This window comes from Drosophila montana, unplaced genomic scaffold (genome assembly GCF_035044405.1).
Source record: "Drosophila montana isolate Dmon_TW-CO22-7 unplaced genomic scaffold, ASM3504440v1 contig_1455_1, whole genome shotgun sequence".
Classification (NCBI taxonomy): domain Eukaryota; kingdom Metazoa; phylum Arthropoda; class Insecta; order Diptera; family Drosophilidae; genus Drosophila; species Drosophila montana.
Genome location: NW_026996406.1, coordinates 828879 through 856623, shown reverse-complemented (window position 1 = coordinate 856623; position 27745 = coordinate 828879). Strand labels below are relative to the sequence as shown.

General features: G+C 45.8%; 13 protein-coding genes across 14 annotated transcripts; 5 read left to right on the top strand and 8 right to left on the bottom strand.

Annotated features, from left to right (window-relative positions):
* Positions 1 to 23: 23 nt before the first annotated feature.
* LOC135431910 (Krueppel-like factor luna) lies at positions 24 to 1327 on the bottom strand. The gene is made up of 2 exons (XM_064687323.1): positions 585 to 1327; positions 24 to 488 (listed from the first exon to the last, which is right to left on the bottom strand). Exons 1-2 carry the CDS (start codon positions 1325 to 1327, stop codon positions 290 to 292), a joined length of 942 nt encoding a protein of 313 aa, XP_064543393.1. The 3' UTR covers positions 24 to 289.
* Positions 1328 to 4234: 2907 nt separating this feature from the next.
* Positions 4235 to 4668, bottom strand: LOC135432388 (uncharacterized). The gene is made up of 2 exons (XM_064688080.1): positions 4651 to 4668; positions 4235 to 4589 (listed from the first exon to the last, which is right to left on the bottom strand). Exons 1-2 carry the CDS (start codon positions 4666 to 4668, stop codon positions 4296 to 4298), a joined length of 312 nt encoding a protein of 103 aa, XP_064544150.1. The 3' UTR covers positions 4235 to 4295.
* A 1704-nt stretch (positions 4669 to 6372) lies between these two features.
* Positions 6373 to 6706, bottom strand: LOC135432385 (uncharacterized). The gene is made up of 2 exons (XM_064688064.1): positions 6698 to 6706; positions 6373 to 6627 (listed from the first exon to the last, which is right to left on the bottom strand). The coding sequence occupies exons 1-2, from the start codon at positions 6704 to 6706 to the stop codon at positions 6373 to 6375; spliced, it is 264 nt and encodes an 87-aa protein (XP_064544134.1).
* Positions 6707 to 9087: 2381 nt separating this feature from the next.
* Positions 9088 to 9376, top strand: LOC135431859 (uncharacterized). The gene is made up of 2 exons (XM_064687207.1): positions 9088 to 9111; positions 9167 to 9376. The coding sequence occupies exons 1-2, from the start codon at positions 9100 to 9102 to the stop codon at positions 9374 to 9376; spliced, it is 222 nt and encodes a 73-aa protein (XP_064543277.1). The 5' UTR covers positions 9088 to 9099.
* Positions 9377 to 10171: 795 nt separating this feature from the next.
* LOC135431830 (cuticle protein 16.5-like) lies at positions 10172 to 10540 on the bottom strand. The gene has a single exon (XM_064687164.1). It carries the CDS (start codon positions 10520 to 10522, stop codon positions 10172 to 10174), a length of 351 nt encoding a protein of 116 aa, XP_064543234.1. The 5' UTR covers positions 10523 to 10540.
* Positions 10366 to 11175, top strand: LOC135431839 (uncharacterized). The gene has a single exon (XM_064687177.1). It carries the CDS (start codon positions 10858 to 10860, stop codon positions 11104 to 11106), a length of 249 nt encoding a protein of 82 aa, XP_064543247.1. The 5' UTR covers positions 10366 to 10857; the 3' UTR covers positions 11107 to 11175.
* Positions 11176 to 11379: 204 nt separating this feature from the next.
* Positions 11380 to 13213, bottom strand: LOC135431820 (leucine-rich repeat-containing protein let-4). The gene has a single exon (XM_064687152.1). It carries the CDS (start codon positions 13189 to 13191, stop codon positions 11485 to 11487), a length of 1707 nt encoding a protein of 568 aa, XP_064543222.1. The 5' UTR covers positions 13192 to 13213; the 3' UTR covers positions 11380 to 11484.
* Positions 13214 to 14622: 1409 nt separating this feature from the next.
* LOC135431846 (vitelline membrane protein Vm26Ab-like) lies at positions 14623 to 17403 on the top strand. Of its 2 annotated transcripts, XM_064687195.1 has the most exons (3): positions 14623 to 14648; positions 14712 to 14934; positions 17114 to 17403. In XM_064687195.1, the coding sequence occupies exons 1-3, from the start codon at positions 14637 to 14639 to the stop codon at positions 17230 to 17232; spliced, it is 354 nt and encodes a 117-aa protein (XP_064543265.1). In that variant the 5' UTR covers positions 14623 to 14636; the 3' UTR covers positions 17233 to 17403. The 2 variants fall into 2 exon arrangements, with proteins under 2 accessions (XP_064543265.1, XP_064543258.1); XM_064687188.1 differs by lacking the exons at positions 14623 to 14648; positions 14712 to 14934 and adding an exon at positions 16884 to 16959 and having other exon boundaries at positions 17020 to 17396.
* Positions 17404 to 21835: 4432 nt separating this feature from the next.
* On the top strand, positions 21836 to 22325 carry LOC135430304 (cuticle protein 16.5). Its single transcript, XM_064684917.1, has 2 exons — positions 21836 to 21847; positions 21915 to 22325. The coding sequence occupies exons 1-2, from the start codon at positions 21836 to 21838 to the stop codon at positions 22323 to 22325; spliced, it is 423 nt and encodes a 140-aa protein (XP_064540987.1).
* Positions 22326 to 22602: 277 nt separating this feature from the next.
* On the bottom strand, positions 22603 to 23100 carry LOC135432378 (keratin-associated protein 19-2). The gene is made up of 2 exons (XM_064688049.1): positions 23089 to 23100; positions 22603 to 23031 (listed from the first exon to the last, which is right to left on the bottom strand). Exons 1-2 carry the CDS (start codon positions 23098 to 23100, stop codon positions 22603 to 22605), a joined length of 441 nt encoding a protein of 146 aa, XP_064544119.1.
* Positions 23101 to 24605: 1505 nt separating this feature from the next.
* Positions 24606 to 25100, top strand: LOC135432367 (uncharacterized). The gene has a single exon (XM_064688039.1). It carries the CDS (start codon positions 24819 to 24821, stop codon positions 25098 to 25100), a length of 282 nt encoding a protein of 93 aa, XP_064544109.1. The 5' UTR covers positions 24606 to 24818.
* A 140-nt stretch (positions 25101 to 25240) lies between these two features.
* Positions 25241 to 25784, bottom strand: LOC135430681 (cyclin-dependent kinase inhibitor 1C). The gene is made up of 2 exons (XM_064685449.1): positions 25767 to 25784; positions 25241 to 25699 (listed from the first exon to the last, which is right to left on the bottom strand). Exons 1-2 carry the CDS (start codon positions 25782 to 25784, stop codon positions 25241 to 25243), a joined length of 477 nt encoding a protein of 158 aa, XP_064541519.1.
* A 1036-nt stretch (positions 25785 to 26820) lies between these two features.
* LOC135432360 (uncharacterized) lies at positions 26821 to 27662 on the bottom strand. Its single transcript, XM_064688030.1, has 3 exons — positions 27645 to 27662; positions 27136 to 27579; positions 26821 to 27036 (listed from the first exon to the last, which is right to left on the bottom strand). The coding sequence occupies exons 1-3, from the start codon at positions 27660 to 27662 to the stop codon at positions 26821 to 26823; spliced, it is 678 nt and encodes a 225-aa protein (XP_064544100.1).
* Between the last annotated feature and the right edge of the window lie 83 nt (positions 27663 to 27745).

Sequence of the window (27745 nt, the reverse complement as noted above, 5' to 3'; positions counted from 1 at the left end):
AAGTTCTTATTTTTTGTTTTTTTTTTTTGGCTAACACACATTTATAAAATATGCTTTGCTGCTGCATTTCCGCACGCTCTATCTAGCCGTTTCCAGCTGCTGTCGGCTTGTTTTTTTAGGCACTACATCACTTTTCACTATAATCTACCCACCCACCCATAACCAGACTTTAAGGCCATTAACACCTTTGGCCACGTTGGCCTTCACCCGCAATCGCCGTCTGCTCCATTGTCTTGGCCAATGTCCTCGCCGCGATGACGTCCGCCCGTCTGTCCGCCCGTCCGTTCGCCTAATACATGCTGTGCTGCAGCGTGTAGGGGCAGCAGACCGCGTAGCTGGGCACCCGCGAGTATAGCCCGGACATGCCCTTCATGTAAACATACTGCACTGGAGGTCGCAGTATGCTCTGCTGCTTCTTGTCCTTTTTGGATGACTTTGATGAGCTGCTGCTGCTGCTGCTGTTGCTGCTGTTGCTGCTGCTGTTGCTGCTGCTGCTGTTGCTGCTGCTGCAGCTGCTGTTGCTGTTGTTGCTTCTGTTGCTGTTGTGCGGCATCAGTAACTTTTTGCCCCTCATCAGCGCGGACACTTTGCGCTGTCGCCGCGGCGTGCTGCTGCAGGACAAGGAGCGCAGCGATGCCGTTGCCGTTGTGGCCGCCGATGTGGAGAAATGCTGCAGCATGCGGCTAACTGAGGAGGAGATGGAGATGCGACTCAGATGCAGGCCAGAAGTCTTGTTGCTGACGCCAGCCGATGCGGCCGAGGCAGAACGCGGCTCCGGCTGTGGCTTGAGGTGCTCCAGATTCTCGTTCTCATTCTCATTGTCATTCTCATCCTCGTCAACGCTGCTGCCGCTGTCGTCATAATGATTTGGATGCAGCTGATCCATGGCGCTGCCGGGTCGATAAACAGTTTCCACGTAGATGTGTTCGGCATTGTTATCGTAAAACTCCAGACCCGGGGAACTCGATTCCGAGGATGTGCGTGAGGTGTGCTCCAGATCAAGACTGGAGCCGCCATTGAGCACCTGCAGGCAATCATTGCGCGAATTGCTGAGACTGAACAGATCCGTCGCCGAGCTGCGTATATCATCCTGGCTGCTGTAGACGGTGTCGTTCTGGTGATGATGATGCTGGAAATGACGGCCCAGATGCCTGCTGAGCAACTGCAGCAGACTGCGCGATCTGGACAGCTTCTGGCCGCGCGAGCCACGTTTCGGCTGCTTGGCCTGCTTATCGCCCAGATCCATGGATGAGCTGGTTGCGCTGTTGCCGCTCGAATTGGAGTTGGAGCTCGACTTGGAGCAATTGTTCGGTGATAGCGTATCCATCACGTTTCTCTCACTTATATGAATTTCAACTGTTTTCTTAAAGTCTTTTTCAATTAAATTCTTTTGAATTTCACTTCAAGTCCGCTTGTTGGGTTTTAGTTGCAATGCTGCGTGTCGCGACGTGTCCTGGCATTAACTGCTGGGGCAGGCGTTGTTGCTGCCGCTTTTATAGCTGCAGTCAATGTCGACTGATGCTCGTAAGCTTCGCGTTTAACCTTCGTACAGCTCGCTGCTGCCCGCCCGCCCGGCCACACCCTGCTGCGCCACCACGACGAGGACGAGGACACTTCGTGCGCTGCGCCTGCCACAGCTCGAGCAGCAGCAGCAGCAGCAGTGCCCGTGCAGCTGTCGTGGCAGCCACAACGTGAGCGGCGGCAGCATCTCTTATCCCAGTTTCCACTTTGCCTTGGCTCTCGACAATATTTACGTAAACTCCGCACAACCTGTTGCCTGCTGCCTGCTGGATGTTTCGAATGCCTGCCTCATTCGTCAACGTGATTGCTGCCCCTGCCCCGTTTTTTTTTGTTGGCTAAAGAAAATCAAACGACGTTGCAATTTTGAGCTTTCACCCTTTGGTTGCCTGTGTGACTGAGAACGTGACTTTTGCACGTCATCCGCCTGCCTTCGCCATTCACCTGGCAATGAGGCGGCAGCTGCCGTGGCTCACGTGAAACACGCCGCACCACATAGTTGCCACCGAAACCTGTTAGCTGCGGCTGCACCGATTGTCGCTGTGGCATGGCGCTTGCATGACCCAAATTGGGGTTTATCTAGGATCCATCCCCAATTGATTCATCTGCCATTTCGACTATCTTTGACTGGGGCTCTTCTCGATAAATTATGATTCTGATATGAGAGTATTTTTTTATGCAGCCGCATAACTTTCGTATTGAACTTGAATTTTTAGTTTAAATTAAAAAATATGTTAAATACAAATGATTTGAAAATAATCAAATAATTGAAATTTTAGTTATTTTGCAAACTTTTAAAAAAGTTCACAAAATTAGAATTATTTTCTGAGCAATATAAAGAAGCTTTAAAATGTTTATATTGGCAGTTTTTATGTTCGAACTAGTGAGAAGAGTGTAAGGATAATTGGGATTCCTTTGTATATAAATTGGAAATAGACAAAGTTTAAATATTTTTTGTGGGTAAATTACAAAGATCCGAATGCGTGACAGTTGTGAAAGACATATAATTGCGAAAGGTATTTTTACATCTCTGCTTATCCATTTTGTACTTTGTCAAAAATATAAAAATAAAATATGTGTAATAATTCAAGGAAATCCTGCACGATACAGCTACATACACATAAATACATTAAAGTACGCATTCACTTCTTGCCTGTACCTGAGGCTCACATCTGGGGAAATAGATTTCTGTATAATTTCGTTGTTTGTAATATGATACTAACGAAAGTTTTAGGGCTTAAATATGGCACACAAATGTGTATATACTAATACGCAAAGCTCTACCTTGAAATTATGTAATCTACCCTACTACTATATTTTTTTTAATTTTAAGGAACATTCGGGAAATATTTAAAAGTCAAATATTAATATGTGTACTATACGAGACCTACATAACAAATTTTCAATGCGTATAAACTCATTTCGAGTCTTTTTGGCTAATGGCCAGCAGATTTTTGTAACTTCCTTCTAAAACACGTTTTGTTTCGCTTAGCTCCAGTTGCATTCAGCACGTTGCAGGCACACGTCGCACTCACCTTGGCTGCAGCATATGCTGCTGCTGCTGATGATGTTGCTGATGATGCTGCTGCTGATGATGCTGCTGTTGCTGCTGATGATGCTGCTGATGATGCTGCTGATGATGCTGCTGATGATGCTGTTTCTGTTGCTGATGGGCATGGACAGCGGCAGTCCAGTTCGAGTACCCATAAATAGTTTCAATTGACGTAGTCGTCTTGCAACTTAGCCCAGTGAGGCATACCTTAGCTAAGTTCTCATTTTGTCCTTAGGTCCTGTTTTGCAGCATTGCTAAGAGCTTAGAGCTAGGCAGAGGGCAGCACACGACTGCGGCATACTCTGTTAAGAGTGCGACTGCTGGAAAAGCCTTTTGGACTACGACAGCAGAAGTGGGTGTGGCAAAAATAAATAGTAGAAAGGTTTATAGGTAGGCAAGTTATCAAGCTCTTACACTGTGCTCTTTTCTAGAGAACAGTGTGTTTATAACAAGAAAGAACTGGCGATCGATTCTATATTCTATAAGAACCATATACTATTCTAGTCCGACTTGATACAAAAAGTAAAGCTCGGAACTGCAAAATTTTGAAGGGGATATCTTGAAAAATAGAAACTTTTTCCATACAAACCCGACTTTTCGAGCGATTCTTTTTAAAAATCTAAACGATATTGTAATCTGATGTTATGATTTTTTTTTTTATATAAGGAGCACAGTGCAACTTCTAAATGACAAGTTGGGACAAGAACATAGCTTCCGAACGATGACAGCTTTTTGATATAGTGTTCCGATCCGGCTAATTTGGACTATCACAGAAAGCTGGACGATAGCATTGCTTCTAAGAGACGCATGGATATTGATCAAGAATATATATACTTTATGGGCCACAAGACTTCTCCTTTTATGCTTTACCCCTTTCGTTTGAAGTCTGTAATACCCACTGAAAGCATATATAGAGTATCTTGCTAGTGACGCAAAGCCAAGGTTATACGAATCCGGCGGAAAATGTGTGGCCATGTCACGTAGCAGCGATTGGGTCACCTGTTGCTCCTTAGAGCTACCAGGAATGCCGCTCCGTGTGGAGCTCAACATTGGCTGGCTTTCGGCAAGGAGGTAAGCGCCAGGCGCCCCATTGCGTTTGGCCAATGGCAAATTGAAGTACAAGGCATTACGAACCTATTTGTTTTGTGTTTATTAGATTGGCCAATTTCACAGTAGCTGCTGCTGCAGTCGACGGATGGATTTGCCAACCGCTGTGCGTGCGGCATCAAAGCAGAAACGGGGTTAGCGACAAGGCCCCAATGCCAATGTCGAGTGCCGCACCGAAGCGCTGACCGGGCGAGTACGTGGCCGGATAGGGCTGGGCGTACGGATAGCCCGTGGGGTATCTGCTGTAGGCGCCATCATGGTGAACTGGTCCAGCTATGCCATAGTAGTTGTTGTAGTACGTCTCTCCCGGCAGATAGGTACTTGTATACGGTCTCTGCGCCTGCACGCCCAGGCCGAAGGAGACGAGCGGCTTGGCCTTGGCGCTGGCCAAGATTAGCAGCAGCAGCAGCAACTGCAAATGTTGATTGAAAGTGTTAGAAATCCAATTCAAACTGAGCTGCGGATTTGCCTACCCAAACGCAATTGCGCATTTTCTGCACTTGTTTCCTTATGGCTTTCCTATGGAAATTCTAGCTGACAGTTCGTGTCCACTCGCTGCCCGCGTCTTGTTTGCTTTGCTGTGGCAGCTGCACTCCTGTGCTCCTTTTATACCTGGCTTATACCTGGTTGGGCTGTGGGCCGTTTCTGGTTTGCAGCTCTCTCTGAAACTTGATTGTACATTTGTGCATGCTCTTAATTGACTTAGTTTGTTGTTGTTGTTGTCGTCCATCGGGAACTTTCTGCACGTTCTGTTCTTCTTCATCTTCATCAGCTTGTTGTGGCAGCCACGCCCAAGCGTAAAGTTAAACTCGTTTAGCTATGTGATACTGATACCGCGAACTTGTTCTATCTGCTAATAACTGAAATTAACAATTTCTTAATGCTTTGCATAGGGTTTGTCTGGACTCGACTCATGTTTCATAAGCAAGTGTCATGTCTAGGTATGTAGAAATAGACGACAGGTAAATGCTCTGCCATCTTTTAACATTCACTTTAAAGAATATTTAAAAGGGTTTGATTAATCAATATATTTTTTAGACTTATTAAAGTGCATTACATCATTCCTTATAAGAATACTAAGGCAAAAAAGAAAAGAATTCTCGGTGAAAAGTTTGTTAGGTAATTCGGATTTAAATTTTGACGACAATGGAAATGATTTTTAAATATTTGAATTTTTCGTAGCGTAGAAACAAATCTGGATCAGAAACTAAAGCGAAAATCAATTGTTATAAATTAATCCACATTTATTAGTCTTTAAGCAAAAATATTTAATTATTTCACTGGCTGGCTCCGGGTTTATTAAAATAAAGTTGAAATAATCCAGTTTAAAATAATTAAAAATGCAAAGGTCAGCAAAACGAGCACCAAAAATATTTCCCCCTCGTCAATTAGTAGGGAACTATATGGATAATTGCGTTCCGTTCTCCTCAAAAAGAGCCTCAAAGTGCCTTCAAATATAGCTAGATCCTTTTACTGCTGCTAATTACTTGTGGCAGTGTATAGAAACCAATCAAACATTAATTAATTGATGCGATTATTTTGCCAGTCGATTCGGTTGGTTGTCTGGTTTCCGTGTACAATTTGCGTACGCATTTGTGTCCAAGTTCGTTCAGCTGGACACCCACGAATCCATGTGACCAGCGTCGGGTCACGTTTTTCAACGTGCTCAAACGCAAAAGTTTCCATTGCAAAAAATGAAAAGAAAAAAATAGAAAATAAAAAGTTGTGACAGCAGCGTCTGTAGCTTTCCGCCGGATTTGTTGGAGACCGGCAACAGTTGTTGCCATTGCTACGGCTTCCATGTGCAGAGCCCGTTTGGGCTCTGACGTGTGCCACGCCCCAATTTGGCAGGTTTTGCCAAGCGCCCACGAAAGGGTTTCAATGCTGCCAGATTTATTTTAAACGCTGCTCTGGACTTTGGGTTCAAGGTGCCACGTCCGAGCGGTTAGGTCATCCGATATGGCTAAAACTGCGTGCCATTGTGGATGATCTCTCGTCTTGAATTGTTTACGCTTGCGGCGGGGCCAATAGCTGGACGCAGTTCAATAGACCAGAGTGAAGACACTCTTGGTGGTAGGGAAATTGTTGTGACGCCCTTGGATCACTTTGGACAATGGCCAGGTTAACGCTTTCAAACAATTGCGAATTGTGAGGCTGACAAACTTTATTCAAATTTCAGGCTTAATTATTTCCCCCTAGAACAGATACTCATAGGTCAGGGGCTTGTAGTCGCTGCGATACTGCTGCTGATAGGAGTTGGGCGTCTCCACGCTGTGGTACACATGCGACTGGCTGGCCGGTTGGATCAGCCGGGTGTAGGCCAGAGGCAGGACGGCGCCAGTGTGGCGTGCATAGGCTAAGCCGGGCGAGGTGTAGTAGCTGGTATAGCCGGGCGTATAGAGTATCTCGTGGCATAGCACAAGGCCCAGCAGGCAGGCAAAGATGATGAGCTGCAAGCAAATAGTTGTGTTAGAGTATCTCGGAGAACCTTCTTCTGGCTGTCACAGCGCCAACACTTACCAGCTTCATGGTCTTCCAGTGAGCACAAACTGAATACCATTTGCAGCCCGGGGCGGCCTTTTATAGGCTGTGCTGTGTCGAGCCTCCTGTGCTGTGTGTTCCCATTGTCCGATCTCCTAGCTGCTGCTGCTGCTGCTGGCCAAGGTCAAAGGCATTTGCAGCGGCAATTTGAAAGAAGCCCCTTGAGTGCAGCTGCAATTGCAATTGCACTTCACAGATCGATTGACTACAGTCCAAAGAATACAATCCCAAAGAATCCAGGCTCCAGAAAGCACAACAAGTCCGAATGTGACAGGCGCAGGCAGTGCCTGGCACTGCACAATACTCTGCTATTAAGTTTATATCCCTTCTTTAAGTTCCTATTATACGCAACGTTTCCTTGCTTTGAGATTGCGACAGATTTATACACTTCTGGGGGCTTGAAAACCGAAACAAGCCAAAAATGGAATTATTTCTTTAAAATTCTAACAATATTTGTGAACCAGAAGCTGCGATTACGAATGTGGAAAGTCGGGTTCACAAAGAATGGGTTCGAACCTTCGGCAAAGATTTTATTTATTGGGCTTGGTATATGCGCACTTTATAGATATTGCTAGCATAATTTGCTCAAGTCGCATATACCCTCAATGTTCTCTGCTGGCTATAGAGCATAACGAGCTGTTTGCCCGTCTCCAGATCCAGATTGAGCGCTGATCGTCGTGCGCGTCTGACAAGATAAGCCCAAACGAGCTGCCACATAAATAGAGGCAACATGCAACATAGGCTGCTCCTCCTCCTCCTCCTCCTCCTCCTCCTGCTCAGCACTCGAAGGTGGCTCGCCAGCTCCTCCAATCTCTCGTTCTAGAGTTCTTCACATGGTGAATGGTAAATATTTTTCCTTTTGCCATTTGCTGTTTACATCTTTGGGCCATTTGCACTTTGTTTTGCAGTTGTCGTTGGCCAAAATAAACAATTAAGTGAAAGGCGGGGGATGGGGGATGGAAGGCTGTCAGCACTTCCGGTATTTCGCTTTGATAGATTTCAAGGTCAGCCCAATCTTTGCGCCGTGGGCGTATATTTACACTTCTGCCCTTGAATTTGGACGCAATTTGTGCGAAGTGCGAAGTTTCCCAAGTGCGCAGCGCTTTGTTTTGCATTTTTGGTCCTTTCGGCATTAGCCGTAGGTAGGCCCAAAAACAAACTCCTACGCAAACAGCAATTAATGCTAAATGCCCATTGTATATAATACTTATTATTCAATATATCTGCGACGTATTTCCTATTTTGTCCAGTTCCGGTCAGCACTTCTTGTTGTTGTTTTTGTTCTGATTGATGGAAATCAATTGCGTAGCTGCTCTGTTTCAGTTTTGTGGTCTAAATCGGATCAGAGTATAAAATCGCAATTCCTATTGGAAGTTGTATTATGTGCTATTCAATTTCTTTGCTGGTATTCAAATTGAAATCGGAAATACATACTCTCATATCTCATTTCGTAATATTGTAATATATCTATCTATCTGTGTTATATATGTTTATGAACTAAATTCATTTCGTCATTTCGTAATATTGTTAAATATTTATCTATCTATATATAAAAGAACTCAATACATCAAATTCGGTGTGTCAGGCTCTCTTAAACAATGCACAGATTAAGAAGACCTCTCACTCTTCTTACCAAAAAATTGGAATAAATCTTCTTCTTAAAGATCTCAACTTTGCGCTCTGGTACATGCTTTTGTGTGTCATATTTAAATTGTGAAAATTGTTATTAAATTTGGACTATGATCGGCGAAGTTAATCAATAATGCATTTCCCTTAAATTTTGAGGGGCGAAAGGGTAGAAGAAAAGGGTGTGCAAAAGGCAGTTGCGTACCTCTGTGATTGCATTTAAATATGTTTATTAATTCTGTATTTAAATTAATAATTCATATGGGAAAAGCAGATATTTTTCCCACAGGGAAAATGTCCTGTTTTCACCACCCTTTTTTTGATTGCATAATTCAGTTTCTTTAATTTATGCTCTCAAAATGAAAATTATAAAATTTGTGAATATTAAAATGAATACGCACAATTGCACAATTCGGGCCCCCTTTTTTTTCGAGTGCACTTGCGCGTACGCGTTTTTTAAAGCCGCAGCTCGAGAAGCGCAGCGACCCAGTGGCAAGTTTGGCTGGCGGTTAAAGAGTTAGAGGTAATTCAAGCCGAAAACTCAGTCATTCACTTGCGAAATTCGAGCTGGCCAAAAGCCAAACAAAGCCGCCCAACATATTGGCGCGAAGGTCGTCTGCTGGGTTGCATGCCACTTGCCACTTGCCAGCTGCCACTCGTTATATAAATGCCGCAGACAGCGCATCGAATCAACAAGTCTTCTGGCAGCTTCTACGCATCTACGAGTCGGAGTTAATAGTACAAACGCCCCCAACATGTACAAGCTGGTAGGTTTGAGCCTGTCATAATTTGCGCTTTAATACCACCAAATCCTTTTGGCAGTTTATTTTGCTGTCACTGTGCGTGGCCATCGCCTGTGCGGCGCCTGGCCTGCTGCATGCAACGCCTATCCTGGGCAGCGCCACGTCGTACCACATCTTGCCGCATCAGCAGCAGTCGGTTCATGTGGTGCGTCCAATTTGGCCAACGCACCACATTGTGCGGCCCATCATTCATGGCGGCGCATATGGTCATGGTCATGGCTGGCTTTAGGCCTACAGCTGGCGGCGGCAGCCTTAGATGTGTCCATCTGCATGCCTGAAATAAAATAGTTTGAGCTTGATTGGAAAATAGCCGGCATATATATCTTTTCTTTTGGGCGGGTCTGGCTATAAAAGTGGCAGGCTTTATCTCTAGCTGCTGCAGTTATTCCATAGCCTTCCAGGCGAACATCATGTGGCCAGTAAGTTGGCGTCCTCTTGCCTCACACACACACATCTCTGTAGAGCTTCATCTTTTGCGGCACAGTTCTGGCTCTGGCCCTGTCTGTGGATCGGCGTGGCGCTGCTGCAGCTCAGATGCGCCTGGACCCTTCATTTGTATGTGCTGACGCCCCGCCTCGGAGCTGCCCTGGACACGTTGCCAATGTCTAAGGACGCCGGCGGGGTGCAGCTGGAGGATGCGCAGAGCAAGCTGTATGAGCCCAAGGATTTCTTTCGCGACGTACAGCGTCTGATGTACACCTTCTTTCACCTGGTGCAGACGACCAGTCCGCAGTTCGTCAACACGTCCAAGAAACAGAAGAAGCCAAATTGGCCATTCAATCACAATCACAAGGTTGTGGATCGTTTGGGCTTTGGCAATTTAACCCTTAACCTAGCCTTTACTTTCAACTTTATGTCGACCAACACCTTCAATGGCTGACCTAAGGGTTAAGGGGAGCAGAAAAAGTCTAGCAAACTTTTAGGCTGCAGTTGTAAAAGACATTTAAATACAATTTTTTTCGATTTTTTTTTTTATTTTGTCATAAGATGTGATTCGCAGTTCCAGATAATTCGAGAGGGTTGTCTACTTCTTCAGCAGCAGAGGAGCTGCGCTGTAGGCGGCAGCATAGGGTGATGCCAGATAGGGCGAGGCCACATACGGTGATGCCACATAGGGTGAGGCCACATACGGCGATGCCACATAGGGTGCCGCAAAGTTGCCATGATATTCGGTGCTGTAGACAGCAGCAGCAGGCGCTGCAGCCACCAGCGGGGCGGAGTAGGCGAGTGGTGCAACAATTCCCGGCTTGGCGGCAGCGCAGGCAACCACAGCGAGGAGGACGGCAGCGAAGAACTTGAACATATTTGTTTTATTTGTTGGTTGACTTGTCGTTGAAACGAATTGTAACTGATGCTCAACCGAGTGCCGAGCCATAGCTTATATACGCAAATTGGTAAGACCTTGCGCGACGTATTCTCTTGGCCAATTGTCAGGCAGCGCACGTAGCCAGCCCAATTGGCAGTTATATGCGTAAGTGGCTTTAACAATACTATGTGGTCGAGTCTTTTCGAGCTGTGTGTCTTCAGCTCCGTTTGGCTCATTAGCTGGGCTGGCACGCATTCTGCGCCAAGGCTCTACCTAGTATTAGCCAGCTGCCTGGCTAGCTGCCTGTCTAGCTGTATAAAAGCCCCAACGCGAACAGCTTTAATCATCAGTTCAGTTTAGTTACTTCTACAAGCAGCTCAAGCCCTACAACCAAATCCATCAAGATGTTCAAGTTTGTTGTCCTCGCCGTGCTCGCTCTGGTTGCCTGCGTCGCTGCCAAACCCGGAATTCTGGCCTACTCGTCGCCCTATGTGGCATCGCCGTATGTGGCATCTCCATATGTGGCCTCCTCGTACGTATCGTCGCCCTATGTGGCATCGCCATATGTTGCCTCACCTTATGTGGCATCACCGTACATCGCCTCGCCCTATGCTGCCGCCTACAGTGCAGCTCCTCTGCTGCTCCGGAAGTAGATAAATCCCGCCGGCAAATATCAAATATATCTCTGCGTCTCTCTCTCTGTCTGCGAAAACTGAATATAAATAAATGAAAAACTGAAACTCGGAATCGAATTGTTTGCTCTGCACTTTTATCTTTTCCATATAGCCGGAGCTGTCGGGCTCAGTTCAAGGTCTTTGCCTGGCGCTTATCTCAGCCGCCAGCAGGAAGTTTGTGTCGAGGTCTTTGCGTCTTTTATCTGTCGCCATTTGGTTGTTTTGCCCTTTTTGAAGTCAAAGCTCTAAAGATTTCCGGGTTGAAGTCTTTTCATACGTTTATTTTTAAATCGCAATTCTTATATCTTAAGTTTAGGGCTCTGTTTTTGGCTTATGCTAAATATTAGGCTAGGCCACTCACAGATTCAGGTTCGCGTCCATTGTGGCGGTCGACTGGAAGACAATGCTGCTGCGATTATATCGACCCGAGCGTCGCACCTTGCGGACGCGCAGCGTGACCAGAGCCACCGCAGCTACCAGGATCGAAACCCCAATGGCATAGAAGAAGAGCTTCATGAAGAGCAAGTGCAGCTCCAGGTTCTGCGAGTGGGCGCGCAACAGCTCCAGCTGCTTGTGCAGCGCCAGCACGGGTTCCTCGAGGGCGACCGATGCGGCAGGTTGCGCGGCCTGTTGGCTGGCCGAGAGACTGATGCAGGAGACGTCCCGTATGTGCGGCGTCTCGTCCGTGCTGTCGTCGGGCTCAATGTGCAGGGTCACCGTGTCGGTGAGGTAGGGCGGTATGAGCAGATGGTGCAGATAGGAGCAGTTGAAGCGATTGCGAGAGATGCCCAGTTTCTGGAGCACCGGAAAGGCCTGTGCGAAGCTGCGATTGCCCTGCACCTCGCTCAGCGCATTGCCGTCCACAAAGAACTGCTTGAGGTTGGCCAGGTAGGGCACGAAGAGATCCAGATTGAGGCTGGTCAGGTTGTTGAACGACAGGTCGAGTATCTCCAGATACTTCTGCTTGGAGAACATGCCGAACTGCAGCTCGCGGACTCCGGTCGAGCGCAGGTAAAGATTGCGCAGCCGCTTCAGCTGATCAAAAGTGCTGACACTCAGAGGTCCAATGGGATTGTAGGAGAGATCCAGATGCAGCAGGGCTGTCAGATTGGTTATATTCGCAATGCTGGCCAGCCGATTGCCGCGCAGCTCCAGTGTCTCCAGCTGCAGTGCCTGGTGCATCTGTATGGAGCTGATGTTGTTGTAATTGGCGCGCACAAAGCGGGTGGCATTCACGGTGAGATTGGTCAAGTGGTTGTAGTCCAAATGAAGTTGGTGGACGATGCTCTTGTTGGTCAGCTGGAAGGTGTTCAGCGAGTTAGTGGCCAGCAGCAGGCTCTCCAGGCTGGCGGCCTCCGTGAATGTGTCCGGATGAACGTGGATTAGCTTGTTATTGGACAGATTGACCTCCTTGATGCGACGCATGCGACTGAAGACCTCCGGCTGGACATAGGTGAGGGCGTTGCTCTCCAGCGACACCGACTCCAGCAACTCGTTGTCCTTGAAGATGTCCTTGTGCAGCTCGCTGAGACGATTGCCCGTCAGCTGCAGCTTATTCAGTATGTGCAATCCACAAAATGCATTCTCACTTAGCTGCGATATCCTGTTGTACGACAAATCCAGACGCATTAGAGCATTAGCTCCGATAAACACGGACGTCTGCACCGAGGTCAAATTGTTGTAGCTCAAGTTCAAGTAGGTCAGGTTGCTCGCCGCGCTGAAGGTATTGCGCGTCAGCTCCAGAATGCTCGTATAGGACACATCCAGGGTCTTCAGATGGGTGAACGTCTCGAACAGATGGAAGGGCACATAGAGCAGCGTCGAATCGTAGAACTTCATGAACTTGACCATATTGCCGGGCTGAAAGCTCTTCACCACCACATTCTGGCTGTGGGTCACTATGAAGCCGGTCACCGTGCAGAAGGCCTCGCTGGGATCCATGTACATGTGCTGCTCGAACTCGTCGCAGTTCAGATAGACATCCCCAGCCAGTGCACGATCGTTGTGCAGGGACGACAGCACGAACAGCACGACCAGCAGGAGCCAAACATTACGTATACGCATTGTGAACCGCGCGAAGCGACAACTTTTCGCAAACTGCAAAAGCATTTTTGTCAGCTATTACAGAAATGCAATCATGTAAAGCAAGGAATGGCATACATATATAGAGTGTATATATTTTAAGATTGTCGTTCCTTTTAATGCCCTGGAAAATAACTAAGGAGGGTATGCTCAAATTGTGCGCATGTATGCAACTGACAGAGAAGTTTATCTTTGGGAGTGATAATTTCCTTTTTCTTGTTATTACTTGAGGGCAGGGAAGCAAAAAAACCTTTATATGATAATCTGTAGTAAAGCTAAACTTATAATTTGAATAATTATTAAAGCAATGATTGAAATTGTGGTCTTAAGTAAAGATAATTATATAAGTTTGAGAATCTTTGCTCTATGTGAGCTTAGAGGAAGAAATAAGAGGAATATGTCTTTTAGGAATATTGAGATTCTTTGTGCAGGTCAACTTTAAGTCGAGCACTTTCAATCTAGAACACATTTATGTATTTCAGATACTTCTCAGTCCATTTAATAAGCTCTGGCGATAAGAAATTGTCGGCCTGTGCATTGTTTTTCTTTTCTTTTCTTTTTTTTGCTTTGTTGCGTCTTCGATTATTAAAGATCATATAAGTTACATGCTACTTCCCTTATTTATTCGCTGGGTAGAGATCAGAAGGCAAAATAAAACATATTAAAAAGGATGATTAAAGATATTTCGCTTTAAGCTGGACAGATTTGATAGCTTTAATGGGCTCCAATCCCACGATAAATTGACAACTTGTTGTTGTTTCTACTGCAATCGCGTTCATGTAACGTTTTTTTGGCCAACAATGCTGCAACATAGATTAGAGCATATTGCCACAGGCAGCCGCTGTGGCCTATTGGCTGGCCAAAAAAGATTGCATAAGTAAATTGCAGCGTCATGTTGCGACCTTGAAACATGCAATATATGCAATCCGATTAGGCGTGCGTGCAACGCCCGCCTGCCACATGCCACATGCCACATGCCCAATGTCCAGTATTTAAAAGTCATTCGCGTTGGGTTTAGCCTGGCCACAAGGGCAGGTCAGTTAACTGACCGCATAAATTTAATCGGAACAGCTACTGTTTTGTATATACATATATATTTTTTGGGCGGTTGCCTTCAAAACGGACCGCAACACTTTTTATGGACTCACATTTTGGGGACGTGCTCGACATACCGAAGATAAAAGACCTCTGCGACAGTTCCAGCTGTTGCTCATCTGCTGGGCACGTAGCCAGAGGTGTCCAATTGGCACTCGCCTTGTCTATATTTTTTTTTTGGTTTTTATTTTCTTGCTTCTCAATATTTGGCGACTGTAGAACACATCAAAACAAAGCGAAAAAAAAAACTGTCGCATTCGGGCTATAAAAATGCAGGCGCCTTTGTCCAGCGCATAGTCTAGTTTGTTAGCTCTGCCCACAAACATTTCAACATGTTCAAACTGGTGCGTTTTGTTTTTTCTCTGAAATCCTATTCTATTCGTTTGGTTAATCCTAATTTGTTGCAGTCTGCTGTCATCGTTGTGCTCGGCGCCGTGCTCGCCTGCAGCATGGCTGAGGCCAAGCCTCAGGTTCTCGTGGATGCCGCTCCTGCGGTGGTAACTGCCACCAGCTCGCAGTATGTGGCACGCAATTACAATGGCATCGCTGCTGCGCCCATTGTAGCCGCTGCCCCCGTTGCCGCCGCCTACACCGCCCCCGTTGCCGCTGCCTACACCGCCCCCGTAGCCTATCCCTATAGCTACCCCTACACCTCCGCTGCCTACACATATCTATAAATGATTCTGATCTGATTCAAACGGCTTGATTCGTCGACATTTACTTTTTTTTTTTAAATAAAAACAATTGCTCAAAGGAAGATTTTGATTTCTGTTTGTAGAGAAACGTTTTTTGGTTAAAGATTGCGCTGGAAGAAAAAAGATTCAGGATTTGTGTCTTTGATTTGATTTTTGTTTGTAGAGAAACGTTTTTTGGTTAAAGATTGCGCTGGAAGAAAAAAGATTCAGGATTTGTGCTTAACTTTCACATAAGTTGACTTCTTCAAATGAATCTTACTTCTTTTGTTTTAGATTCCTTCTTGATTGATTATTTGTTAGACAGGTAACTTCTATGTTTCTGGTTCGAGCCTCCGACAAGCGTTAGAACCCTCGGACTGCCACGAGATGCAAATTCTAATTTAGAGTTTATTGTTCAAAGCGGAAAAATCTTGCATACAAAATATATCGTTCTAAAAATATTTAGATTGTAGTATTTTACGAACAAAAGGTTGTGACTTCAATAAATATTGCCTTCATAAGGTGAATTATACTTTTTCTTAAGGCATACATAAGAGTTCAAAAAGTTCATTTGACTTGGCTTCTACCTATTTGTGGGATGGCCTTGAAGGTGCCAAAGTATTAAAATTGATTGATACTTGTAAAAAAATGTTGAAATATTGCTTCGTAGAGAAGGGAGGGTTAGAACCTGTTACCTGCAACAATGCCATTCCTAATATAAGGATATGAATTGATTATAAAGAGAAACCTTGTAGATACCTTCTTGTTCTGTTTGTATCTTTTTCTACATATAATCGGAAATGGGTGATCCCGAATATATTGTCATTTCCACTTTTCAGTCGTAATTTTAATTCAACTTTTATCACAATATTCATTTTATTTATTTAGTAGTATTTAATAGTTATATTTGGACACATATCCCTAAAGTAACATTTGTATATTTTAAACTTAACAACAACAACGCGTATTGGCAACGATCTGCAATTTGTGTCTTGTCAAGGATTCCGAGGCTGGAATCCAGCTGCTTCCCGCCTGACAGCAGCTGTGTTTGGCCATTTGTTGTTGTCTGTGGGGTTCTCCTCCAGCTGCTGCTGCCGCTTGCCGCAAAATGTTGCACTGCAGCGCTCGAATGGCGCCCACGCAGCTGGGCAGCACGAGGGCGGCGGTGCAGAGCTGGCAACAGGTGGAGCAATCCTCTGGACAGCACTGGGCAGGAGTATCCGAGCGGCGGCAGCAAGTGGCACAGCAACTCGGCTCAGCGGGCAGCACAACGCGGCGTTCAATACCTGTCGTAGTCCGGCAACTGGGCTCCGGCTCGGCGTGGAGCATGTGCGTCTTATCCGTTGAGCTGCGCTTGAAACTTAGCAATTTCTTATACATTTTTTTGTGTGTTCTAAGCGCTTTCCACTGATCGAATGAAACAGCCTGCAGCGCAGTCGCTTAGCTTTATAAATTCACTCGATGCGGCAGTGTTGGGTGTCCGTGTCGGATTGGAATTGTGGAGTGGGAGTGGGTCAGAAACCCAAACAAGCTCGCATGTGGTATGCAAAGCACGTGCGACGTTCGATTTGCTGATCGTTTTTATTGTTGTTGTCATTTTGCGTCACGCTTTTAAAAATACTCATTGCGTTTGGCTGGGCAGCGACCTGCCCCTCCTCCCGCCTCCCGCTCCGCTAATGAAACTAAAAGTAAAGTGCAAATTCGTAGCTGAGATTCTCCTTGGCGTCAGTTTATACGACGGCTCAATTGGCAGGCAAGAGCATCCATCTGAGCTGCGCCTGGCCGTGCATAATAATTAATATTATTATTAGTATTCTGTTTTTTTTGGCTTCAACTTTGTGCATTTAGGGCTCCGTTCGTTTGGTATATAAGTGCGTGCATTTGTAGCTGTGGGCATCAGTCAAGTTCTTCAGAACAAACAGCTCGCCAGCCAGCTCGACAAATCGCAACCACCAAAAACCACTTCAAAATGTTCAAATTCGTAAGTCTGAAGTTAGAATTGTCTAATTGTGTTTTCTATATAAACAAATTCTGATCGTAGTTCGCTCTGTGCCTGTTCGCCATTGTGGCCTGCGTCGCCGCCAAGCCCGCTGTGGTGGCTGCCCCACTGGCCTACAGCGCCTACACCGCTGCACCACTCGCCTACAGTGCGCCCTACACCGCCGCCTACACCGCCGCTGCCGCCTATCCGTACTCCGCTTATCCCTATGCCGCCGCATACTCCGCCTATCCCTATGCCGCCTACTACCGTTAAGCGCACCACTCAACCACTGAACCACGTCAACCACGACCGGATTTTCTATTTGGATCCTGATTCTATTTAACTACACGCAATTTTAATTTCCTCTCGGGCAATTATCATTTGCTTAGCCTGTTCCTTTACTCGGTTTTTGTTTCATCTTTTTGGTTTTTATTGATTTTGATTTTCTAGATAGAGAGGGAATATTATTGTTTGAATAAATGCATTTTGCGTAAAACGTAATATATTTCGATTGATTTTTATTTTAGTAATTAATTAAGTAATTCAAGTGTTTACTTAATTATCTGTGCCGTTTTTCCTTGGACTCACTTGACCTCAACAAGGACGTTCGCTTGTGTTTTTCCAATTGTCGCCTTCGCATCGAGTACTCCCCCCTTCCCCCCCTACTCACCCATTTGGTGTCTATTTTTAATGTGCAACACAATTAAAATGCACAGCTGGAAGCCGCCTCCCATTGAGTATATGTACTTGTAACTGGGTTAAGTTAAAATGACGGGCACGTAAACAGTAGCCAACAGTTTGTGGCCGATCTGAGGATTGGTAAGCGTTAAATTATGATAATCGCATCCACAGAAGGCAGCTGCTGACGCCAGCTTTGATCCCCCCCTCCCCCCCTGGCTTCAGCTCCGGCTTGCCCAAGGCGGAAGTGACTAAGCTCTTGAGTTAGGAATGTGGATAATCGTGTAGTATATCAAATGATTTGCTTTATTTTGGTTAGGATTTGTTGGCCTTGTTTGCGATCGTTTTAAGCACTGGCAGTAAAGCAGCATAAAGTGTTTGGCCCTGGTTTTTGTGCGTGCGCATTGGCAATATTTGAATTATTCAGTGCAGGTACAGCTCAGCAGACATTGGTAGGCCGTTGCTTTGAGCCGTGTTAATAAGTCGAGTCATGAGGCTATTAAAAATGCAATCCCCAATCAGTGCGAAGAAGCACAATATTGCATGCCACACGTGCCACAAAGCCAAACAAACAACATTCTGCACTGTGGAGCCCGGATACATGCAACTGCGTGCTGGTCCCTCTACAGTTCATTGGCATCGCCGATGACATTGAAGCATTGCATAATCCTTTGGCACTCGTCATGTTGTTATTTTCTCCGCTGTTTTCTATTTGTTCTAAATACACCCTGCACATATCAAAATGGGTCCAAGGGGTGTACAGAGCGGCGATATCGGAATAGAATATATCTTAGATTTAATTATCATTGTTATCATTGTAATGCATTAGCTGATTATAAGCCTACGCTCTAATGGAATGAGCCTTAAGCTCGATTAACAAAATATACTTTTTAATGTAGTTTTTTATTTCTGTTTATTGTGCTTTTAGTATATTTAGTTCCTCAAGCATGAAGAACACTAAGTATTGTGTAAACGAAAGGCTTCACATAAGGGCACATTATTAATGAAAAATACGTTTAATTATGATATAACAAATACATTATGAAAAATGATTCTGATTTTAGTCTTCTCTGAAACTCGATCCTACTCATTTGTCTTAAAGCTTGTTTAGATTAATAAATTTTTATTGTTGACAAATTTGCTTTTTATCATCTGTATTCGTGTTTTTTTTTATTAGAACTTTTTAGAAGTTATCAGCCCTCAGCTAATGAATTGTCTGTTGAACATGATGTGTAAGGAGAATCAGAGTTCAAATTTCTTATGTATGCACGAAATATTTATTCTATTTAAAAGAATATAGCTATATTATATACTGACAGTTAATATAATGATAATGTAGTTACAGCAATAATAATAATAATTATAATAATAGAAATAATAGTAATAGTAATAATAATAACAATAATATTAATATTAATAAGTCTAGGGTATTTCGTCTGCGGCAATGCAAAGACATTGATTGCTAGCTTGATTTTAATTGAAACGTGGCGCGTTTGTTGCGTGTGGCAGCAACAGCTGCTAGCTTGCCACAACTTTGCAGAGCATGCCGCTTCTAGCTTGTAGTTCTTGTTGTTGTCTTGTGGTGCATTTAATTAAAAGGCGCCACTTGCGAACAAATCTCAGCGATCAATATTGAATGGGCCTTGCCACTCCTTGCGGCAAGTGCATTAATCATACGCCGCGTGGTACCGCCAATTGGCCATCAGAAAATGCATTTCATTAAATGTTTAAATGTCTAGCTGATTGCAAATTAAATCAAATGCCGTTTTTCGGCGAGTTCTCGAGTGCGCTTTGCATGATTTTTGACGCCTACAAATTGGTATTAAATTTTGCCTCGGCTCATTTGCTTGCAGGGCGAATCGACCACGCCCACAGCAACGCCTTTATAATTGGTATAGCTTAATGCGACTATGTTTCCCAGGCAACTCGTTTTCTCTGCGATCGCACGTTTTAATCAGCTTCCCTCCTGCTGCTAGCTATTTATTTTTTAAATGGCTACAGTGCTGCCGTTTAGTTAACGAACACAGTGACAACAATTAGGCAACTGCCCAACCGTTCTGACTTGTTCAATTTGTGCAGACATCAATAAAGGTCGATTTTAATCGACGCGTTGCACAAGTGACAAAATTTTAATTGAATTTAATTTTTTGGCGCTCACTGTACCCAGTCACTGTAAACAAACCGGCTACAGTGCCCGCAAAGTAGCCAAAAAAAATGATACAAAATATTCGCCCACTTGCCGGGCGCATTTGTATGCAAATATTTTGCCTGGGCGTAAGTTACGCATAATCACAGCCCGCTGCAATTACCCAGAGTCTGGCGTTGGCCACCTCCATTGTCACCCGGGCGCCTTTCCATTTGCAAGCGGGAGGAGTTGTGGAGGGGGAAGGCAGCTAAGATTTACGCAGTCAATTTCGAGTTGCTCCGCAGGGCGTAGCGAGTGGCCAAGCGGGCAGGTGGTGCATGTGGTGCAGTGGTGCAGGTAGCCGGCGGGCACTTTAAAATCTTGGGCTTTTAAGTTTACGTAAACTTTAGTCTGATTTATGCGTGGGGCGTGGGGCGGGCTGCTGCGGAGGGGTATCTGGCAATTAACTGTCAGCCACAACAACAACAACAACAACAGCAACAACTTTGTGTATTAGAATTATTACAGCAACAATTTGCATTGTGCTCGCATTTGATAGCTCTGAATTTATGATTACATTTAAAGTGCTTGCCCAGCGGCGCACCACAAAGGGGCAGGGGCAGCTGGCGTATGCCCCTCTTTCACGCTGACCTTGCGACGCCTCTGGCGGCTGCACCAGCCGCTAGGCTCGAGACAAACATCGGTTATCGACAACTGGCTGCCCTAGATAAAATTTATCTAGAAGTCCGGCCCGAGCAATCAACACAACGACTCGCATTATGACAAGTACACTGAGCGAAAAATAGGGAACTTCATGGTGTTGATAGAGCTTCGAAGAATTGAAGCTATTTTTATATAAGATATATATTTAAGATATTTTTGGAGAACGAAATTTCGAGGAGTATCGAGTTAACATAATTTGTTGATATGTTTTCGGTAAGCAAAAGATTTACCCTTAAAATTGATCAGAGCTGAGCTATGGAAGAGTTATCGGAATGTCTCAGATATATATACCCTCCACTCATTGATAATATAAGGTATTATTTATGTTTTTATAGAGAGAGGCATATAATATCATAAGATATTCTCAGCTTTTCATATTATTTGTTGAGCTTCCTTAAACCAAGAATATGTTCTTTAAATTCTAGATCAAACTGATATATATATTTTTTTATGTATCCCAATTAATGTCTATACTGATGAAATATTTTTAAATATTCCACAGTTTCATCTCAGCTAAAATACAATATTGCATCTAATTTCCTTAAATCAGCTCCGATTTCAGCTTATGCAGAGAACTTGTCAAAGGTTTACTTCAGAAGTCCTTAGCTAGCCTATCTGTACTAAATATCAGAAAAGTTCTGTGAGTTTCCCATGCGATTTTTTCAGTTTTTTCAAAATTCTTAAATTCTTTTGTGTGCATAGAGCTGAGTCGCAGCGACAAAGCAATTTTCCTATAAGCAAACGCTGTAATTAAGACTTAATCTTGAAAAAATCCTGCTAAATGGCCAATTTACGCATTGCTCGAACCGTTCGCTTGGAAGATAAATATCAGACAATATCTCGGGCGCAACACGCACCAGCGACCAGTTCTTAAATGTTTTCGGAAACTCGTTCAAATGCAATTTAGTTTTATTTATTTTTTCACACACAGATTTTTATGATATATATCTGTTTATATATCTGTATATATGTTTAGCTGGCATATAAACAGAGTCGCAGAAATGATTCCAAACATCCGCATTGGCCGTGTTGGCAACTTTTGGGCGGGTCTCCAACGCAGCAGCATAAACTGGGCCTGACCCGACACACACACACACACACACACGCACACACACACACACACACACACACAGACCCGATGCCAACTGCATCCACGAGTTGCACTTTGCATGTGCAACACGAGGTTTCGCAGCCTCCAACAAAAGTAAAAGTGCAGTTTGGGCCGTTCTCGTGGGGCTTTTGGGCCTGACTCGATTTGGCTATAAAAGCATTTGAGCCCAGTTGGCAGGCATTATTAAACTTTGTGTTCTCGCCACGAGTAAATCAGCCAAACAACTCTCCAACAACAACATGTTCAAATACGTAAGTCGTGCCACCTGGAGTTGCCTCCACAAATAATAATAATGCTAGGCTCAAACTCGTCCCACAGTTCGTTGTCGCCTTCTGCTGCTTGGCCAGCGCTGCTGCTGCTCCTGGCTATTTGGGTGGCTTGGCCGCGGGTCCGGGTTTGCCTTTGGCCGCCGCACCGGCCATCTCCTATGGCCACGCCTTGGGCGCGCCCTCGCTTGGTTCGTATGGCTTGGGTCCCAGGTATAGCTATGCCGCGCCAGCTCTGGCTCACGCTCCACTGGCTGCACCCGCCTACTCTGCCTATGGTCTTGGACCCAGGATTAGCTATGCTTCGCCAGCTCTGGCACATGCACCACTCGGCCTGGCACATGGACCACTCGGCCTGGCACATGCACCACTCGGCCTGGCACATGGACCACTCGCTGCTCCTCTGGGTCTGGGCTATAGATCGTATGCTGCTCCTGCCCTGAGCCTGGGCCATGGCTGGTAGGGAGGCTCAGCCCAAAAATCGTTTGCTTTTATTGCTTTTCGTTTCGTTGGCAGCAAACTTGCCCGTCAAAAATTGTCAACCTCTGAGAGAAAGTGAATTTGAATATTAATTATATTTCGTATTTGATCAAAAAACTCGGATTAATCTTCGCGAGCGAGCTAGAAATTTATTTGATACGTTTGTTTGACTGATCGCTGGATTAATTGCTTAGACCTAAAGCTGACGAAACTGACTCGATTTCAACTCTCACACGTTCCCAGGCAATTTAAAGCTGCGTTTACCAGCCATAGCCATGGCCATAGCCCAGGCCCAAGCCCAGGCCCAGGCCATGCCCATACAGGCCGTGTCCGTAGCCGCCCAGATAGCCGTGTCCCAAGCCATAGCCGTAGCCGCCCAGATAGCTCTTGCCAATGATGGTCTTCGAAATGATGGGCGGGCCAATGGTCTTGATGATGGGCGCATGATAGCCCAGGCCTAGGCCCAGGCCGAGTCCATAGCCGCCATAGTGTCCGCCGTAGTGTCCGCCGTAGTGTCCACCGTAGTGGCCCAGGCCCAGGCCCAGACCGCCATAGCCGAGATGATAGTCATGTCCAAAACTGGGCTCTGGTGCCGGCGCGGGAGCGGGAGCGGGAGCGGGAGCCGGTGCGGGCTCTGGCGCCGGTGCTGCCAGACAGCAGGTTAATCCAACTGCAACCAGCAGTAAAAGCTGGCCAGGATTAGGAATGGGTTAGCTATATGGCATCGACTTGCTGCGGCTACTTACTCCCTTGTGCATTTTGTTGCTGTTAGCTTGTGCGTCTGCCAGCCACGTGATTTACTCCAGAAGCTCTGTTGGGCTTGTGCTGCTGCAGTTGCTCGAAGCTGGCGTCTTTTATACTACGCCTGCAACTAGGAACCAGCTGAGCTGCCACCCAAAATTGGGCCTGCCTGTCGATGATCTAATGGGCGCCTCATTTGGACACCATTTGTGGCTGCTTCTGTTAATCTACTTTGTGTGTTTTTTGGTCAAAGACTTTTCACCCGGTTCGCGTGCGATCGCAGCAATCAGGCATTGCTCATACGCAATGTGGACCGGCACGCATGCGTAAATTGGGCAAGTGTTGAATTTGCAACATGCGACAAGTCGCACGCCACGCGGCAACATGTCGCCCATTAAGTGTACAGCTTTGGGCGTGGCTGCGGCCACTTTTGGCGCTGCCTAAACAAAATCGTTTTTCTTTTGCAGCTAGAATCGATTGACCGCAACTTAAACAAAAAGAAAATCAAATTAAATTAAATTCATGCTTAAAAATAAGGTCAATGAGCTCTCAATTTATGCCACACCGGGCATTCGAGTCATGTGACGCAATAATTTATGTATAAAGAGCAGATCCAACAAAGAGATCTGCAATCAATTCTCTATGCCCGAACTGTCGATCGTAAAGAGATTGGGCAACCAGCGAGTCTTTTAAGACAATAAACCCCAATAAACAATGGCAACTAAAAACCTACTAAAATAGCTCAGTCACTAACTAACTATAAGCGTTAGCAAGAAGAAGCTCGCGTTGCTAGATGTAAGAGTGCGCGACTAGGAGATGCCCTGTAAAAGTTGTTTCTTTCTATTGCATTGTATGAATCCGATTATTGAATAGCTAACAAACTTGTGAATGGATATTCAAGAAAACCTAGGCTAAAACCTAGTTGGGCAAAATTAAATGAGACCGATTCAATTTTATAAAATATTCTGATCTCTCAGCATTAAGAAGCCCAGAGCTTAAGGGTTTCTTACAAGGGAACGGAACATGGGAAAATTATAAATCTTGATCATACGCAAATATTTATTTTTTTTGATCGTACTCAACAATATACATTTGTATATATATTTATCAGGTTCTTTCCAGACCAAATGATGTTCTTCAAATTTAAACTAATCGTACTTCCACTCATTTTCCGCACATAGAGATGGTTTTATCTGTAATTAGTAATTGGTTTTGTGTGTCAGTGTGCACAGAGATAAACTTTATGGGTTCAACAAAATAATTTTCTACGCTTTTATATTCGTGCGATCATCTTTACGATTATGATACTCACATTTAAGCTAGTTTTTTAATGTGTACAGGGTATAATAAAAAAACTAAAATTACATTCATAAGCTCGACAAAAGAGTCACTGACACTTGGAAAAAACACAACGACAACAACAACAATGACAACAACAACAGGCGATCCGCGTCTTGTTTAAACTTGAACTTGAAAACGAGTTTTGGGAATTCGTGTGAGTGGAGTATCGGAGATTGTGAACTGCGGAACACTGGGTGTGCGGTGTTGCAACTGGTTCCCGATCTGACAACAAAAATGCAGCCAGTTAATGCCGTCAACCGGTTCAAGATGCCACCAGCCCCACTGACAGCAGCTTCTAACTGTACATGAGCAGGCCTCAAGAAGCCGCCGCTCGAGCCTCCGCTTAGTCGAAGTGCAGTCAGAAACTGGAACGGTTCATCCCAGCTCTCTCAGAATGCGTACATCAATCTCTTGGCTGAGGCACTCGATCCTCGTGCTGCTGTTGGCCCTGCATCAGGCACAAGCTGCCACGCTGGTGTACCACCAGCCCACGGCGGTGGTTTATCATCATTCGCCCGCCACGGGGGAGGAGCAACAACATCCTGGCTATACCATTGTGGCGCCGCTGACGAAGATCGCGCATGTTACCTACGATTCGGTGCCCATTTCTCACACACCCTTCGAGCATGTGCCGCTCTTCCAGCGCATTGGGCACGTGAAGAGCGTGCGGATCTAGCGCTGGCGAGGATTAGGATTAGCATTGAAATAAAGTGAATTTACAATTTATTCGCCAAGCATTTTGCTCTCTAGTCTGTAGTTTGGCCTAAGTGTGTGTGTGTGTGTTGGGCTTAGTCTAGGATATTTTCGGGATCACATCTAGAAGAAGTAGGGCGCGGGCGCGTACCTGGGCGCCACTGCCAGAGGAGCGGGCACGGGGGCAGCGAAAGGTGCACCAGCTGGCAGACCAAAACTGGTGGGCGCGGCAAAGGCCAAAGGCGCGGGCGCAGCAAATCCGAAGGGCGTGGCCAGTGGTGCGGGCAGAGGTGCAGCCAGAGGAGCCGCCACCGGAGCAAAAGCAGGAGCTGGTGCCAAGGCAGGAGCAGCAAAGGCGACCTTGTGCGGTGCAGCAAACGCAACTGGCGCCGGTGGCACTGGAGCAGCCAAAGCAACAGGTGGTGCTACCGGATAGGCCACAGCATGGTTAATCCGATGGGCATTGAAGCTGGAGGCATAGGGCGCCACAAAGCTGGCGGCGGCCAGCGGAACAGCTGGTGGTGCAGCGGCTAAGGGCAGAAGACCCGCCTGGGCGCCAGCCACGCACAGAGCAACAACGAGCTGCAAGGGAGCAAAGGGAGCACACTTTTAAAACCCAAATCCTGGGCGAAAGGAGCTGACGACTTACCATAATTTTGGCGAACATTTTGCTTGGATTTGATTTGGTTGGTTTCTTTGAGTGCTAACTAAGCTTTGATGTCCAATTGTCGAATTGCTGGCGTTTTTATAATTCTGCCAGACTGAGTTGCGGCTGTTTTCGGTGGTTGTGGTGGGGCATACCAAAGCAATCGAAAAAATCCATGCAAGACTTTCTACATAAGGCTCTGCTGCGAAGGGCATTTAATGTACTTAATAATCAATTGGCCGTCTGTTACGTATTAGCGACGCCCACTTTCATAATTGCACGCCAAAAAATCGACACCACCCGCACCACCGCACCACACACACGCACACATATAAACCACAGCCTAGTGGCCGACATTCGGTCGGGCCGTTGGGCAAGTTTTCGTTTTTTTGTTTTTAATATTACTTTGGTGGCATCGATATTCACCTACTAATGAGCCACATTTATCAGACGTGACACACTGTGTGGTGGCTCTTCCTCCCACCTCTCCCTCTCTCTCTCTCTCTCTCTCTCTCTCTCTCTCCCTCTCTCCCTGTATAATTAATATTCAATTTCTTCACTGCAATTGTCGCGTGTACAACTGTCGCCCTCTCCCCTTGGCCCACTTCTTACCCTGCCCCCCCCCTGCCCCCCTTTGTTAACTGTCACTTTCTGTGTTTGGAATTCCTGATTTGGTCGCTTGCAAGTGTTGTCTGCATTTTACACACGCCAGCAAGAAAATTATTTGGAATTATTATAGCCAGTTTTATTAATTAAATATATATGCAGTATAATAAATATTTAGATAGAATTAAAGAATTAAAGATAGTTAGTTGAGCAGGAAAGAAGGTCTTTATAAAATATGGAAATTCTTCAGTACTCTTTCCCATTTTGCCCTCTTCATTTACCCTCAACATTAGAATTTCTGTTAAGTTTTCATTTTTTATATTTATCTTTAAATACATAATTTACATTATTTTATAATTTGCTACACGACTCAAATCATCTTTGGTGTGGTTCAATGTATGAAAGTATTATGAATAACAGAGTCCAATTCCAATTCCAACTCGAACAGAGCCTAGAAAAGCGAATGATGGTGTTTATGGTGGTGCGCTAGCTTCAGTGGCAGTGCGCGCAAATGGGCGTGTGGTGCAGCCAGCAGCTTGGGAAAAGCGTAGCCAATGGATACGCGGTGTGTGGTGCGCTTTGGTCCGAGTGTCGCACGATAGCTGGGCGCAAAGGGCACCGCCTCGAGCACTGGCGGCAGCACCTTTGTCACTGTCGGCAAATGCCACTCAGTGGTTGGCAGCAGATGAGCGTGAGCCGGCGGCAGGCAGGCTGGTGCAGGCGCCGGCAGCAGTGGTGCTGGCGCTGGCAGCAGATGAGCGTGAACAGCTGGCAGCAGTGGTGCAGGAGCGAGTGCCGCAGGAGCGGGCCAAACAGGTGCTGGTGCTGGCCAAACAGGGGCTGGTGCGGGTGCGAGTGGTGCTGACCAGAGTGGTGCTGGTGCCAACGGAGCTGGCGCGGGCCAAGCTGGCGCTGGAGCCAGGTGAGCTGGTTCGGGCCAAGCTGGCGCTGGAGCTAGGTGAGCTGGTTCGGGCCAGGCTGGTGCCGGCAGCGGAGCCGGAAGCAGAGTTTCCTGCAGCTGGAGAGGAGCTGCATAGTCCACGTGATCCGGCAGCGCCTGATGCACTGGCTCAAAGTGATCAAAGTGGTTCAAGTGCTGATCAAAGTGGTTCAAGTGCTGATCAAAGTGATTGAGGTGCTGATCGAAATGATCAAAGTGGTGCGAGGGCTTGGCCTCCGCGCAGCTCAAAGCCAAAGCCAAAACGAAAGACTGTTGAGAAAGAGTTAATAACTATTAAGTTGTTGCCTTGAGCCACTTGGCCAAAAAAGTCCTACCAATTTCAGCTGCCACATCTTGCTGGTGGTTTTTTGTGTGCGGTTGGGGGGTGGTGCTGTCCTTGTGCTCAGTTGCTGGCGACTGCTCGGGTCGAAGACGC

Coding starts and splice junctions, on each gene's coding strand:
- LOC135431910 (XM_064687323.1), bottom strand. CDS start 1,327: ATGGATACGCTATCACCGAACAATTGCTCCAAGTCGAGCTCCAACTCC. Junction 489..584: donor CCGCGGCGACAGCGCAAAGT/GTCCGCGCTGAT, acceptor CAACAGCAGCAG/CAGCAACAGCAGCAGCAACA.
- LOC135431830 (XM_064687164.1), bottom strand. CDS start 10,522: ATGGCTCGGCACTCGGTTGAGCATCAGTTACAATTCGTTTCAACGACA.
- LOC135431839 (XM_064687177.1), top strand. CDS start 10,858: ATGTTCAAGTTTGTTGTCCTCGCCGTGCTCGCTCTGGTTGCCTGCGTC.
- LOC135431820 (XM_064687152.1), bottom strand. CDS start 13,191: ATGCGTATACGTAATGTTTGGCTCCTGCTGGTCGTGCTGTTCGTGCTG.
- LOC135431846 (XM_064687195.1), top strand. Junction 14,935..17,113: donor CTACACCGCCCCCGTAGCCT/ATCCCTATAGCT, acceptor ACACCGCTGCAC/CACTCGCCTACAGTGCGCCC.
- LOC135432367 (XM_064688039.1), top strand. CDS start 24,819: ATGCGTACATCAATCTCTTGGCTGAGGCACTCGATCCTCGTGCTGCTG.
- LOC135432360 (XM_064688030.1), bottom strand. Junction 27,037..27,135: donor CTGCACCACTGCTGCCAGCT/GTTCACGCTCAT, acceptor CCAACCACTGAG/TGGCATTTGCCGACAGTGAC.